The sequence below is a fragment of the Heliangelus exortis genome, chromosome 7 (genome assembly GCF_036169615.1).
Source record: "Heliangelus exortis chromosome 7, bHelExo1.hap1, whole genome shotgun sequence".
Taxonomy (NCBI): Eukaryota; Metazoa; Chordata; class Aves; order Apodiformes; family Trochilidae; genus Heliangelus; species Heliangelus exortis.
In genome coordinates, this window is record NC_092428.1 from 18,030,671 (window position 1) to 18,046,827 (window position 16,157).

Sequence of the window (16,157 nt, forward strand, 5' to 3'; positions counted from 1 at the left end):
GATTTTGGGGTCCCGGTGGCCGAGGGCACCCCAAGTGCCCTCGCTCTCCCCTCTCCCCACAGTTTTAGTGAACTTGCTGCAATAAACACCAGGTGTCTCCACTTCGCTGGGCTACTGCTTAAAAAAAAAAAAAAAAAAAAGAAAGAAAAAAAGAGAAGGGGGGCGGCCTGCCACCAAAAAAAAACAAAACAAAACAAAAACAAAAACAAAAAAACCTAAGGTTGTTCTTTCCATTGGTTCTAATCTGCCCGTTGCAAGGCTTTGCACACAAGGAGAATGTGTGTACAACCCGATACCCTCATACCAGCATCATATTTTATTTTGTCACTTGATATGCCTCTGTCAGGAAAGGCAGGACTTTGCAGAGTTTAAAATAATCCAAATTCAATCACTTTAAAGCTGCTACAATATGCAAGTCCTGGCAGCAGTTTTAAATTAATGAAACATCACATGTGCTCTGATCCTCTCAATTTCCTTGGGCGAGGGAAATTCTGCTGTGGTGGTAGCGGGAGGGGAAATCTAGGGCTATCAGTGAAATAAATGTCAGCTTTTGTCTGCTGATAAAAATGTGTACATCAAAAAAAGGACAATATTTATTGCCTCCTAATTGAAATGTATTTCTATAGGCAGTAAGGATTATCTTAGTGGTTTGGACAAGCAAACACCATGCAGTCTGATCCACATGAATGAACATTAAATTAAACAAAAAATACCAAATTGGTTTTTTACTTGGGGTTTTACAAATACATCTAAATATTTTGGTTGTGTGTAGGTATTTAATTTTTGCACCTGCTGGTGTGTCTATCAATAAAAATATTAGAAGTCCAGTCTTGAAAGCTCAATCCCAGGGCATGGATGGGATAAATTTCCATCGCAAGATGCCAGCCCATGCAAATGGACTTGGTTTGGGGTTTTTTTGAATGTGTAAACATTCCTCAGGTTTGTCAAAAGGTTTGCAGACTTAAGAACCTTTTGATCAAACCTGGGCTGTGTTTTGAGGAAACCTGGAACATAGTTTTCAAGATGCAATTCAGTGGCTTTGCTTTTGAAATATAAACAAGCCCAAAAATTCAAATCAAGGCTCTGAACCTTTGCACATGCTCTTATGGTGCATAGTTTTTGCTGATCTGTAGGGCTCATCACCCAGGGCTATGTCCTGTCTGCAAGGGCCCACGTTTCATAAAGTCTTTTTTCCTGGAACAAATACATAGTACAAGCTGTCAGAGCTAAATTGAGGACAAGGTATTTCTTGAATTCTGATTTTTCAGTTATTTGCTTTATAGGAGGAAAGCCTGGCTGCTTCTGCACTAACAGGGACTTGCATTGCCAGACAGTATGCTTTAAGTTATTTTTAAAAATGCTGGGTTCTGAAGGCTCTTAAATCCTTTGATGTAAATGAAAATAAAATCATAGTTCGGAACCTAACAGAGACTTTAAATCTTGTTCTTAAAAGCATGAATGATACCACAGCATAGAGGAAAACTATTTTGTCCTCTCCACTCACCTTTTCTGCATGTACTGATATTTGATACTTGTAGGTGGCAATTAGAGATCTCAGGTAGTACCAGTGCCTTGTGCCAAGTTCTGTACACAGTTGCAGCCCCATAGTCTATAGCCCAGATTTCTGCAGCCTTGCTGTTTCTCTCATTTAAATGTGACATTTCAAGCAAGCCTGACTAAAACAAAGCCAAGCAGAAGAAAAACGTCTCAAATTCCATGTGCGTAATGTTACGGCAACAAAATTTAGACAGATTACTGTCTGAAAGGAGGAAAACTAGTGGCAACATAGGGGTACTGCAATAAAATTACAGAAAATCTCCCATAGCCACCCTGGAAATCACAGCTGTCTTTTTGCGCCAGAGCTGAGGCACAGCCCCATCCCAGGGAAAGCCCCACTGCCCCGCTGCTCTCCTGGGCCTCAGAAGTGTAGCCAGGTTTCAAATACTGGATGAAGGACAACCAGCTGAAACACATTTTTAAATCAGATTTCCTTACTGTAAAATTCTGACATGATGCTAAAAGAAAGCATCCCCTCCCAAATCTGCTGTCAGAAGCATCACTTCCCTTTGCCCACCTGGAGCAGGGGAGAGCAGCTGCCAAGATGCCCCTAGGGATGGTCACTTGGCAGGGGCAGCAGGTACTAGAACCCATTGCCTCTTTCCCTGTCCTCAAACAAAAGGAGCAGTGAACTTGTCTGGGGATGGTCTCCTCAGCCCAAGGTGCTCTCTTAAGAGACCTCTGCCTGGCGGCTGCAAGGGTGCAGGGTGGCTGATGGTGTTGGAGCCCTCATACCCATGGTCCCCCAGGAGCTGGGGGACACTGCCAGTACCCCAGCCTCTGAGCTGGCGTGTGCTCTGGTGGGAAGGGGCACAGGGCCCGTGATGTATGCCATGAATGTGGTTAGATGGCTTTCATTCTTCAGAATCCTGCCATGGTTATTGTCCCAGAAAAAGAGGACAAGATCAGTAATAAATGAATTCCCGTATTTGTTGACCAGTTGTGCAGTATCCTCCTGGTGAGTCTGACAGCAACTCAGGATGCTTTCCACAGTTACATCTGCCTCCAAAACAGAAGAAACAATCAAGATTCAAGTTCATCTTACCAATATGAGCCAGACATTGGGTCCCCATATCCGAATCCTTCTGGATTTAAAACTTTCCATTTCCTCCACTGGAGTTTTAAGGTGAAGAATTTCAAGATTAGTCCCTAAATAAAAAGTGCCAAATTAATGTAACAGCATGGTGGAGTTTCCATTTACTGCACACAACAGTCAAGATATTCAGACTTACGGCTCCCACTGCAATTGTAATTCAGCTTCCTTGCTCATACATAATCTTTTTATCTCCTCTGAATGGGGTTATCTTTAGTTCCTTAACAAGCCCATATAATTCAGCTGTCAGAGTTTCCATAAGAACAATACCTTGGAACTTCCTGCCTTGCATTTGGACTAACTCCTGTCTATAGCATCACATTATCAATGCTTCCAACATGTGCAGTGACTATGAAATCAATCATTAAGTACATGTTACCTGTATATTTATAATGTTCCATACCATTTGTAAAAGTAATGTCTCGAAGTGACGTGAGGATCTCATCCTGGTAAATCTAACACCCCTGGCTGGGCTGCTTCATCTCTGATTCAGGCTTTGCAGCTGGGCTGGTTGCTCTGAAGGAATTTCTCCTGCCTAAGCAGGGGGAGACAGAAGATATGAACCTGTAGGTCCTTTCCCTACCTTTTCTGCCATGAGGACTTTTCCTGTTGCCTGACCACAAGAAGATGGTGGTCCTTGGGACAGGAATGCCTCCTGACCACAGCAGCATCCTTCCTGCCACAGAACACATCCAGGCAGCCCCAGTTGCAGTGAGCTGTGTCCAGCCCCTGAGGAGAGATCCCTGTTGCTGTCTCTGTTTTGTCAGGAAACACAGCAGGACATTCAGCAGAGGAGACCCCTGGCTCCCCAGTTAGCTCTCCAGTCGCATCTTGACAGATGGCTCTTTCTATTTTTGCCTCCCTTACTCCAGGCCCGTTCATTCCTTTCACTCCTTTTAATTACACAGCAGCATGTGCCCAAAACCTTGTCTGCTTATTCCTGAGTGTACCACTTGGTCTAAAAGAGATCTTACCTTTCCATAAAGCATCTCTTTAGAGTTTCACCACTTGTTTTGTGGCATGGAGGAAGACCCATGTGCACATGCTTGGCAGTTCTCCTGAGCTTCAGGACATCACAGCTTTTCACAAAAGAGCAAATATTATCTCTCCCTTGCCCTCGAGTGCCCCCCTACTTACCTGCAATCCAAACTGACAAGGAGAAGCATCAGGACACAGCAAAAAACAAGAAAAATTCAGCACGACACGAGCTGTATCAGCATAAATTCAAGCAAGGCAGCATCACATTAAGACGTGATATTCCCCCTTTTCCAGGTTTCCTCCCTCAAAAGCACAGGTCTTCAATTCAATACATGATATGGACATAAGTATATGCATAGGCTAAGAAGCCCAACAGCAACATATTGTTTCATCCCTCTTCCCCAGACTCTGTATCCTTCTCTCATCCCAAAAGTCTTCTAAAACCATGAATGTATTTTCAAACTAAGAATGTCCTAATTTGCAGAGTAAAGAGAACCAGGGATGAAAACCAAGACCAATACAAGGCTGTGGTGGATGACATTCAGAACACCCCTTGCAGGGGAAAAAAAAGCCAAAAAGGGCAAGAGCCAAGCTGAGGGGCTCCAAGCTACCTGAGCAGACCCAACACCACACACACTGTTTGAAAAACCACTTACCATTTCTGAAAGGATCTCAATCTGGAGCCCACCATTATTATGCTGCTTATAGGGAATGGTTCTCACCTATTTATCTCCTGTTCACTTGCAATCAATGGCCCTATGGAAAAACAACATCAATAATGAATAAGTAGCAAATGATGTGCTCTATCTTCCCAGCCCTGGCTAGAATGAAGACCATCAGGTGGTACAAATGACTTCACCTTAGTCATGTTGATTTTTACCAGCTGGGAATCTGGCACAAGTTTCATTCGATCATGAGGAAATAAACCATATAGTATCCTTTCTGACTTGACAATGCAGGTACACCACAATCCCCTAAAAATCTGGCTGGAGGAAGGATAAGGCTAATTGCATTACCCAGATGGCACAAGCTCAGCTTACCAAGCATGCAAAAAAGATCCAGCCACAGAGAGGCTGTTGCTGGCTTGGCTGGGGCTCTGGCACCAAATCTCTGCACAAACCCAAGCCTTCTAAAGACTTTGTGAGAAGATGCACAAGCCTGTCCAAGGCCAAGCAGGCAGTGCCAGTGACACAGCAGATGCATATGTTTCTAAGAATACCAAGGGGCAGCCTGGCGCTCTGGCGAGTGCTGGAAGCTGCACTACACATGCAGCCACAGCCACAGCTAGCATTAGTGTTTTGCTGCTTTGGAACCTCCTCCTAGTTTACTTAATTTCTATTTATACTATTCTCTTTCCCTTCTGAGCTTTTATCAAAAGCCGACATGTTTTGTGCAGAGCCAAAATTTGGAAGCAGGCTTTGGAAAAAAGTAATTTAAGGGGGGCTTTAAAGTTCCCAGAGCACTGGGAAGGGCTGTTCCTAAGTGAAGGGTGGCCACTGAAACTGCAGAAAGTCCATCGGGACAGTTTTCCCCAGGGTCAGGCCAGTGCTATCCTGTCTGGGGCAGGCAAACTCCCTGCAGGTCTGTGGAACACACTGGAGAGTGTGAGAGAGCTAGTGGGGAAACCAACAACCTTACTGACAGAAGCTTTCCACACCTGGGTCTGAATCTCCAGTGGAAAAAGGAGGTAGAGGTCTGCAAGTCAAGAGAGGTGGAAAGCCACAGCCTAAGCATGTCTCAGCTCTGGCTCTGGGGTAGCTAGTAATTGTGTCTAACCCAGGGATACTTCTGAAATAAATCACTCAGTTATTGTAATCATATTGCAAAGCATACATACAGGGTAGGGGATAACACTTTCTTTCCTTTGCCTCCATCTGTGACCCAGTGACATTCTTGTCATGGCTTGGCTGGAGGACATATGGAGCTCCTGAGCAACAGCTTTTAGGGAGAAACTACACACACCGGGTCTGCACAGCCCGGATCTGCAGCTTTGGTGGTTAAAACTCTGACAGCAAAACTACAAGTAGCAGATGAGAAGAACACAGCTGTTGATGTTGACATGTTGCTGGCTTTATGGAATGATGATAAACAGCTGGAAACGCATGGGATGCACTGGGGAATAGGGACAGAGTGAAGAATTTCAGGCTTGCTGGAACATCACTGATGTGATCAACTGACAACACCAAATTCTTCCTTTGCAAATAATTTTTACATCTTTTACTGCTTCTATCTACACTGGGCTTCAGTCCCCTGGCTTTGGGAGGATGCACGTGGCAAGGCTGGAGGCTTCCAGGCTGGCTAGGCCTGCACAGGAGTTCTCAAAACCTCCAAGTATCGCAAAATCATTTAAGGTGGATGAATATCTTCAGGCAGAAGAAGTAAAAGAAAAACCTTGTGTCTCTGTTTGGGAATGAGGAGAAGATATAGAGTGGGATCAGTAGAAAATCTAATTTCTTGGAGCAGCTTATTTTTAAATTTTGTTTTTCCCTGAACAATTATGCTGTCAGCAAGTCTTTTGTGCAGATCAGTCCCGAACTCCAGAGCACACTGCTCCCTGCACACCTCCAAGGGCAGCTGTGGCCCTGACAGCTCTAGGACTTCTTCTCAAGCCAGTCCTCAGGGGGACCAGCTACTGAAGCATCAAAAGCCCTGTCTACAGATACCTTAAGACTGGGGAAGCTTATCCCTGTATTTCAGTGGTGTTGTACTCTGCCATAAGCTTTAATTACTGCTATTCTGAAGAAAGCCTTTGTTCAATACAACTGCCTATTTCACCATGACATCATCTAAGACTGTGGAAAAAAGCACATCCCGGAGTAGTCAGGCATGTGATGAAGTATAAATAGCACTGACAGAACAATATTACAAACTCTATTGGTACAGCTGAGATAAAAATAGCAGGTTGCTGATTCATCTAAGATATCGGCTAGAGGGAAGGCATGAGGTTCAGCTACAATAAACCTCAGCTAAAAGCATATTATTTCACCATGAATCAGCTGCTCAGATCTTTCATTCTGTTCAGAAAAGCACCTGTCTCTTAATGCTCCAGTCTGCCATTACTGAACACATGAAATATAGGGCCCAATTTCTTTCTGCTTCCCTTATGCTGAAATATGTTCTCTAAGGCTTTATATACATGTGGGAAAAGCAGAAGCATTCCTAAAACTGCTTGCCAAGTGCTTGGTAACAACAAGGTTCATGTTATTGTTCACAGCTATGTTTCTACTTTGCCTGTCTCTGGAAAAACAAATGAGGGATCATGATGTCAGTAAACCTGGAAATGCTGAACCATACTTGCAACACCTCCGAGTCTGTAACGAGCAGGTCATTTTATGGCTTTCAATAAGATACAGGCAAAGTCCAGCACACAACCACACACAATGTGCATTTCAAAAGGACAATATGAAACCTCATACACCAGAGCCTAGAAATACAGGGATTAAAGGAAAAACAGGGAGCCAAGAGATGGGTGACTTGCTCCTTGGAACACATCAGCAGTGATTACTTGTGCTGTGCCTCCCATGGGCCATCATTTATGCTCATTTAACTTTTTAAGTATCTGGACCTCACCACGGGCCATGCTGGTGCTGTATGTCCTCTCTCCACTGGAAGACTTTGTTGGAAAGTACAGGGATTATAGCAGCAAACACTCGTGTTAGAACTCAGGGGCAGCTGCTCCTGGGGAGCAGAGCCTGGTACTGGAGCCTCTCTGCTCCCAGAGCACACATCCTGGTGACGAGCAGCTGCCTGGTGTAGGATGTTAACTGGCCACAGCCACGGATAAACAGGCAGCTTCAGGAATCCCTCTCGTGACAAATTTTCACCCACAAGGTGGCCACCATATTTTTAGATGCAAAAGAGGTCTCAAACGTACAACTTTCTGGTTTTAATGTTACAGCCATATGACAAAAAGAAGCCTAGGTAATGAACAGTCATTTGTAAATAGGAAGATTATGAGGCTTCTCTCCTTTTCTGTTGGGCAAACTCCTCTGTAATCAGTGCAAAACTGCTCAGTGCATTCACTTGGGCTAATGAGTAGAGCCAGGACACACACAGCTTGGTTATTCAGCACCTGAGCGACTGCCTCCCACACAAAGGCTTCCATTGCTCATGCATCACCTTGTGATCATTGCATAATGATGACAAAATGTCTAGCAATGCAGACAATGACAGGTCACCCTCTACTTATGAACACCTTCCTGCTGGGTCTCCACAACCAGTGGGTGACAAGAAATAACCTCTCCTCGAATCAATGCAATTGCTTTGCAATTTATTACCCATTAATCCATTTAATAGTAACCTATTAGGTCTCTCTGTGCCAGTAACTAGGTCCACATTCTGTTCCTCAACAGCAAACACACAGTGATCATCATTCAGGGATCAGCCCCATGGATGTGGGCATACCAGCCCTGGTGGAGCAGCTTGCCTCCTGCAAGTAGAGCACTTTATCTGCTGGCAGGACTTTCATTTGCATTGAAGCTAAGTTGCTTGTTTAGGACCATTAAAGTGGTCCTAAAGACAATTACAGACTTTTTATTAATTTTTAAAACTTGCAATTTGTACAATTTGGGAATAGTGCCCAATATTACTATGATAGAAGAAAGTTACACTGGATGGGTTTTAAAAGTAAGGAAGCAGGAAAAAGTAAAATCACGACTTATTACTTCCAAGGCATGAAATACATCAGGTTTCATACACTAATTCTAGTTAGCAGCTTTGCAGTTCTGACAGAGAGTTAATCAGCTAACGTTTTTATAAGCACAAAACCAGTAGTGTGGGGGGATGACAACAAAACCTCTTATTTGCTTTTGAGGTATATTTGTATGCTCTAAATTCTTCCTGCTGTGCCCAGAGAAGACCTTTGCTGTACACAACTCCCAGAGAACAATGCCAGCAGTGATCCTACGCATCTGTCCCTTGTGTCAACATCCTCCTGCGGGGTGAGCAGGGCTGGGGAGGGCACCCATTGGGGTGCCACTCTGCTGCTGTGCAGCACTGCAAAGAATTTGCAGCTCTAGCATTATTTTGGCTGAGGCTGCCCATCAAGCCACATACTGAGGTTCTTTGCAGAGAGCATTTAAGTGACTCTGGGCAATCTACATAAGCCACATGTGTTTTATATTATCAACATCTCCTTTGCATTCCAATTGTATGTCAGTACTGGTAGAACCTACTGATGCTAAGACCAGCTTCAGCTTTGAAGCTTGGGACAATAACAAAGTGACCTGCTATTTGTTTATGTTAGTAATAAAATCTACCAGCAACTGTGACTTGATCATGGCCTTAACAAGAGGGTAGCCAAAGGAAACCTTCTCAATAAATAGGAGATGGAGGAAGCAGATGGGTTGTGTGTGGATTTTCAAAATCTAGTCCAAGAAGCTGATGGCTGTACTTAAGGTCTTTAATTGTTTTAGATCCCAGTTTTCAAAAAGATTACTTGGAGGACAAAGAGAGATTGTAGCATTCACATCTTCCTAGGATAAAGGTTTTGAGAGATGGGCCAAGGCCAAACACTATAATTGCTGTTTTCCTGAATGCATCAGAAGCAGCCAAGGAGTAAGGATGGATTCCCTGCCCAAGAGCAGCAGTCTCCCTCATTGCTGTCTTCCCTGGGCCTCCTCCCTGCTTTTCCTCCTGCCCTGCCTCAAGTCTTTCTGCTGCAGGGTCAGCTGCATGGATTATCTTGAATCTTGGGGCTGGGACAATGGGTGTCCTTGTTTTGTGCTGTGAAGCAATCTGGGGGACTGCAGCTGCATTTGCATAATCACCAGATAGCTTATGCAGTTTATGTGTGTGTAATACATAAATATAAAACATAGGAAAGCCATTTTGGGAACAGATGAAGTGTACATTCTGTATGTAATCAGTCCTTACACATTAGTCCTGGGTTTCCAAGGTAAGACAAAGCTGGTTTGTAGAGCACACCTAAGCAGGCAATACTAATTTCTTGGCATCTCTTCCCCAGTATTTCCAACACTGGTGAACGTGTGAATGGGATGTTGGCTCATCACAGCCTGACTTGGTGGAGCATTCTGATAACACTGTAGACTTACATCTTTGTAAGATTGCTAATATAGCCACACAATTTATCTCCATTTCCAGTTAAATGGTGCCTGATTTCTTTTTTTTTTTTTTTTTTTTTTCAGCGCTGTCAAAGGTTTATTTTCCTTGCTTCCCACAAAAGGCAAATGCTCTTAATATGCTCCTGACATGACTTGTGAAGTTAGTGTGACTTATTCTCTATCATCAAGAGAATGATACTAGAATGAATGAAAATCAATATTTTTCTCAAAGTTTCTTAATATGCAATCCTCATACAATATAAGGGAGCAAACTCTCAATTACACAAAAGCAAATACAGAGAAATCTGTCAAAGTCAATAGAGTTATTCTGGACACCTAAGTAATTTGTCCCCTGGTATGATTCAGTCTCCAAAATCCACTCAATGTTGGTAATGACTGTTTGCAATTCACTTACATTTTTAGCTCTGCTATAATTCTAATTTTTTCCATGTTTCACAAATAGCTGGAGTCAGTTTCTTTCAGATGATGCTGTTTCCCCAACTTGGCTTCCCTATGAATAACCTCCATCATCACTATGCTACTTTTGCTCAAATGGTCCATTTTTAACAATAAACATCTATCCCAGATGCCTTATTTTCAGCTTCATTAAATGTTTTACTAGTTCATCTTGAGTCATGTCAATATTTACTTTGGACACTGTTCCATATCCTTTAGTTTCTAATACCAGAATTCTCCAGACAAGCTTATTGTTCCTGGCTTAACTTCTCTAAGTTCCAGCTTAAAACTTCTTTTGACGTACTAAATAAGATGCAAATTCATCCAGCTATTTGCTCTGCTGTGTGCTGCCAGCTATGCTGTTCCAAATATCTCTGAACTGATTTATTTCAATTTCAGTGGACATACAGGCCCCAAACTGGTACCCGCTCATTTGGAGGTGATTTCAAAGCCATTTAATCACAGCAATTAGCAAAAAAGAATGCAGAAATGGGATATCAAGCTTTTGGGCATAGTATTACAAAAGAACTTTTCTACTTACATTTTGGATCCCAGAGAGAGGCTGTCAGGAGAGCAGGAGGGGTTGCCATACCCTGCACCTACGTGTTGGTCCTCACTGCACCACATGGGATTTTTTTCCAGGAGTTGGGACTACACTTCTTCATGCCAGCTCTCTCCCCTGCTCCTGATCAGCAGGACTGACCTGTGCTGAGCCACACACAGCAGAAAGGTCACCTTGCTGCTTCGTGGACTCACCTATATACTGAGCAGGTCAGAAGAAACCTTGCAAAATAGTAAATTCCAGCAGGACACCATGGCCATCAGACAGGAGCGCAGCAGCAGCATAGAAGGAAGTTCTCCAGTAAAGAGAGATGGTGTTGAGGGTCGTATTGGAGCCATACGGAGCCTAGAAGGATGCAAATGAGAGCTAAACAGGTTTGGCCCCTTCAGCAGCTGCATGAAAGCAACCCTGGCTTTGGCAGGAGGCTGGCAGCAACTGGGTTATGGCAACAACTGCCTGTGTGATACGCAAGGATACACAAAATATCTCAGTGTGCTCACCCCCAAGCAGCCTTGAGCTGTCACCCATCCAGAGCCACGCAGCTCCTAACAGCTGTGATCATGCTTGCATGAGAAAAGTTGTTTTAAATACATATGAGACAATGGGGAACGAAAGTTTGAGAAGTGGAATTTCCTTGATAATTTCCTGCTCTTTTTACTGAGTTTACTTCAGGTCCTTTTTCAAAGCAGTACCGCTAAAAAGGTACCGTGAGATTTGATATATCTATATTTTATATTCATGTACTGCACTGCAATAAAACATTTTGAATTTTATATTGGATATGAAAAAGCAAAGGTGTCAAGCTGGGAAAGTGCTTTGAAAATAACAAAGGACTTTATGTGGGATTGTTTGAGGTCATTTTGTCTGTTGTTCCTAACAGTAATTAAATGCCTCCTTTCACTTTGAGATGCCTTTGGTGGGCACTCACTGACATCAGAGGTGGAGACCAGCAGGGCAGCTGGGCACGTGCCAGGAAGGGAGACATGAGGAAAGCAGCACTCAAGGTTTTCAGAGCAAATATTATACCTTTGTCATCAACCCACATTGGTCAAGACCTTTCAGTGTGGCCTAGAGAAGCCACGAGCCATGTTCTTGCCAAAGGAGAGACAATTTCACATCATGTCAACTTCCCTGAGCAAGATGCTCCTAGGAGCAGGCCAAGGAGATGGTTTTAGATCTCAACTTGGTCGTGCAACAGTTTTCAGTAGAAATACAGAATCTTAAGCTGATTTCACAGTGCAGAAATTTCAGTGATTGCTACACATGCAGATACATGGGGTTAGTTTTGAAACACCTTGCTGGGTGCTTTAGCAATAGCAGCACAGACAAATAATTTCTGCAGTTAGACCATTCACCATTGCTAACATCACAGAAAGAGCACATCTGTGTAATGAAGCTGATGTTTCTGGGCACCCTATGCCACATTATAGCTTACAGACTGTTCCTCTGTGCTTTGACCCAAAAGGGGAATAATGCCCAGAGAACAACTGAGCTTTTACTTGGTTTTGAAAGAATTTGCTTACCTTAAGCAGAGGTTGTCATTTTCCCCTTTTGGTCTAAGCCAGAATCAGAAAGAGGGGTGAATTTGAAACTGGGACATTGAAATTCCATTCTTTGCCCTGTGTCACCCTGCCCATAACTCCTGTGGAAAAAAAAAAAAGCAAAGAAAAAAAAAAAAGCTTAGCACAGGAACAGAGGTGAAACAGGATGAGGGACCACTGTATCTCTCAAAAACATGAAGCCAGAAGACGGGAGAGAATGGTTGAATACAAGACTAAATGAAAGTTTCATGTAAATGAACACTTACAGAGACCTAATAAATGATTCTGTGCAATGCCTCTGTGAGATTTTCCTCTGCTGTTTTTGTTTTGCATGTGTATTTAGAAGCTTCCTCCCCTTGAAGGATAGTGTTCAGGTTTTAAAATTTATATTAATCTGTCACTACATTCATCTGTCACTCTTTGAAAGGGCTTCTTTTCTGAATAAAGTGCCTTTTTTTTCTTTTTAATGTGTTGCCTTACCAGAATGCAGTATTTAGGATAAACCCTTTTAGCAGCAGTACTGCACTGGATGGGATGACATTGCTTTCCATGTGTATGATCTCTTCTGACCCAAAAAACTAATCAGAGTTTTAGAGGTCTTGTATTTGCCCTGGCTCGGGACTGGAAAGGGGCTTCACTGCAAGCCTGTCTGCTCCCAAGGACAGGCTTTGTTTCCAGAGCAAAGGACAGGAACCAGAGAAAGAGAGGCTTTGCTGACAGATCCCCAGCACTTCTTTCAGACAAAACTGATGATCCAAAAGCTTCAGGGTGGATTTTTGGGTTTGGTTTATTTTTTTGTCTTTTTGTTGTTGTTGCTGTTCGTTGGTTTTTGGTTTGCTTTGTGGTTTTTTGGGATTTTTGTTTGTTTATTGGTTTTGGTTTTTTCTTATTGGATCAGGGGTGATGAAATTGCAGATTGCTTCCTTCAGAGAAAATGTCTTTGACACTCACTGTTGGGTACCATCAGATGTACCATCACACCCCCCTGGGTACCATCAGAGATACCATCACACCTCCTTGTCTGGTGCCATTGTGAAAATTCCCATGAGGTTCAGCTTGTGTTGACTGAGGCAAAGAATCAGCTCTGTCCTTTCCCCTCTGCTTAGAATATGGATTGAGAAAGGGCAATATAGGAAGGCAGAGTTAAAAAAAAAAAAAAAAAAAAAAAAAATTGCCGAGGATTCCCATCAAGTCCTCACATTTCTTTTTGCTACCGCTCTAGATGGCCACCTGGCCCAACTGCTCAGGTCTCACTCAAGTCTGTACATTCTCAAATGTGGCCTCAGACAACACCCTTCTCTCTCTCTTTGCTGCCTCGATGCTTCTTATTCTGAGCATTCTCCACCTTGTGATCTAAAAATGGCACCAGAGCACTGTGCCACGATCAATCAGTCTGCCCACTTCCTCTCATTGCCTGTATACTTCTATACCTGAATTCTTTCCCTCAATTCTTTTTTTCTTCCCATCAAAACACCTGGAAGTATTCCAGTAGAGTTTTCCTGCTGCTAAATATGAGCATTTTATTTGCTAACATCCACTTGAATTTGATCTTGAACAGCACAATGGCTTTGCACATCATGTTTCATGTAGGCCCCATGATTTCAGTGCTGCTTGCAAGATAGAGACATGCTGGTCCCACCTGTTTGAGCCAGATTTTCTCCTAATTTCTAGGAATTTCTATTTCGTTTGTCTTTATTCCCACCAGCCATCCTGCATTTGGCCATATGAGTGCTTTCCTTCTGGAACAGAGGGGACAATCATTCAGCTTGCAGGTTGTACCTTGATTATCTTTAATCATGATGCAGCTTTGCTGATGGCAATCTCATTTCTTCTTACAGAATAAGGGAAAACGCCCCTGTGAAAAGACAGAAAGTGCAAGGATGCTTCTGAATTACTCACTGAAAAAAAGCCCAAGGACCAATTCTGGTTATGGCTCCAGTGGAAATACAGAGTGATCCCAATAAAAAAACTCGTGGAGCTGCAATGGTGTAGCTGAGAGCCAGATCAAGATAGAGGGTTTGGAATATGCTGCTCTGAGGGTCTTTATTTTTTTTTTTATTGAAGACATCTCCTGCTTTATGAATTATTTTGAAGGTTTAACTGTATCCATGAAAGTAGAGTGGGAGTTCAGATTATGAACTCTGATTGCTCATGGTTTATTCAATATTTTTAATAAAGTTTGAAAAGGTTCCCTTCCATCAAAAAATGTCTCCTTTGATTAATCAATTGAATTTGATACTTACTCCATGGAAGATACAAAGCAGGATACCTCTTTGCCAGTTGTTTACAGGCAGCTTCACAGCACATAATAGAATGATTATTTTCTAAGTAAAAGAGCTGTGATCATAAATGCTAATAAAAAACTTAGTAGTGTAGCATGTTTTTCTTCCTTTAAAAACCACATGATAATAATATCAAGCCATTTTAAATAGAATCAGCATTCTTTCCAAATAAGTCAGGGAAACAAGAGTTGTCTTAAATGCCCTTCTTCCCATTTGCATCTGTAACAGCTGCAGTAGCAGCTCTGTCAGACTTGATTTTACTCATTGTTGCAGGATCAACATAAAATCTAGGCTGAAAACTGAAAGCAGTAAATGTACCCCTGACGGTCAAGAAAATGGTTTTGGTCCAAGAGTATTTCTGGCCACAACTTGCTTTCAAAAGCAGCTTTGTCATTTGTGCCTGGCCTGGCCCCAGTGAGTGCTATTATGGTTTTGTTACATTTTCTGTAGAACCAGGAGACCATTTATTAGCCCCATGGTATTGTATTGAGCTTCAATTATGTAATAGTCATTATTCTGCTGAATATCCAAAGCTTTGTAAGAAAGTTTTAGCTCTGGAAAGAAATGTACAAGGTTCTCAAATGATTTCAAGGAAGATCAAACTCCCCCTTTCTTGCTAGTTGAAAGAGGAAAGTTCCCTTCTTGATATAAATCATGAATAATTTGAATAGACTTTTTTCTAAAGAAAAATTCCTTTTTCTTTGAGAGCCATTGATAACTTGGGATTCAAGAAAAAAAAAAAAGGAAGAATAAAAGAAGAAATAACAGTTTCTTCCTAGAAGGGAACATGATAGGTATGTTTCCAAATTAGGGAGATTTTAACTTAATTATAACAGACAATTGTGTTTGCACATGCGATTTGCCTGCTTGTAAGTCAGGAATGAGGACTCTCCCAAACGTAGCTTGGAAGGGGAACAGGCAGGTCCTCAGCTGGTGTCAGTCTTGCTAAGTCTTACATCAAAAGTGATGCAGTTTTTTCAGCAGACATCAGCTGAGGATATTCCCAAGCGTCCCCTTTGCTTTTGTAGCTGCCCACTAAGGTGCACCAATGCAAACTCCAGATACCTCAGAGAACACAAATGGCTCCAAGCCCCTTCCATCTCCAACTGCTCCAAGCCATCTGTCTCCCAGACCTGTCGACAAATCAGCTATCATAAAACAACTAGTTACCTGACATGCATAAAAATAACTTTTGCCTGACTACCACAAAATAACTAATAACTAGTTACTTGACATCATCATCTTTCTATCAACCCTGAGTCTTTCTTTAAAAAAAACACACCTCAAAACATAATTTTTAAAAAAGCAGTGGCATAAAAATAAAAACTGATCAGCTCCAAGCAATTCTGCCCTTTGCAAGCCATTTCACATGACTGAAGGCCTCAGTTTCCAGTTCCCAGAGGCTTCTCCAGTTCTCAATCATGTGTGAATTTTTCCCTGTGCTCTGCCAACAGCCAGACCCTACAGTGCCTGGAGTCACCAGGTAAAAAGTTGTTGCCCGGCTGTTGCCTCTGATTTTCATTTTTTTTAAAACTAATAACAAATACACCACACACACGACTCACATACAACATTTACGTGCAACAGCTGCTCTGTCTCAGAGTAGCAAACCCAATTACTCTGAGG

General features: G+C 42.5%; 1 protein-coding gene and 1 long non-coding RNA gene across 6 annotated transcripts in view; both read right to left on the minus strand.

The window, feature by feature from the left end:
* The window catches only part of LOC139798465 (uncharacterized), a 26,558-nt gene extending 14,208 nt beyond the window's left edge, over window positions 1-12,350 (minus strand). For 3 of the 5 annotated variants that reach the window (XR_011726824.1, XM_071749133.1, XM_071749131.1), the window contains exons 1-4: window positions 12,232-12,350; window positions 3,234-11,053; window positions 2,603-2,706; window positions 1,505-1,676 (exon numbers count right to left, since the gene is read on the minus strand). Coding sequence is in view for 3 of the 5 variants with exons in the window: in XM_071749133.1 (XP_071605234.1) it covers window positions 1,505-1,676; window positions 2,603-2,706; window positions 3,234-3,342 (385 nt within the window). In the remaining 2 variants the exon portion in view is untranslated. The other 2 variants (XM_071749132.1, XR_011726825.1) reach the window with 2 other exon arrangements.
* A 1,665-nt stretch (window positions 12,351-14,015) lies between these two features.
* Window positions 14,016-15,657, minus strand: LOC139798048 (uncharacterized). Its single transcript, XR_011726683.1, has 2 exons — window positions 15,597-15,657; window positions 14,016-14,104 (listed from the first exon to the last, which is right to left on the minus strand). It is a non-coding gene; the product is annotated as an uncharacterized lncRNA (long non-coding RNA).
* Window positions 15,658-16,157: the final 500 nt, after the last annotated feature.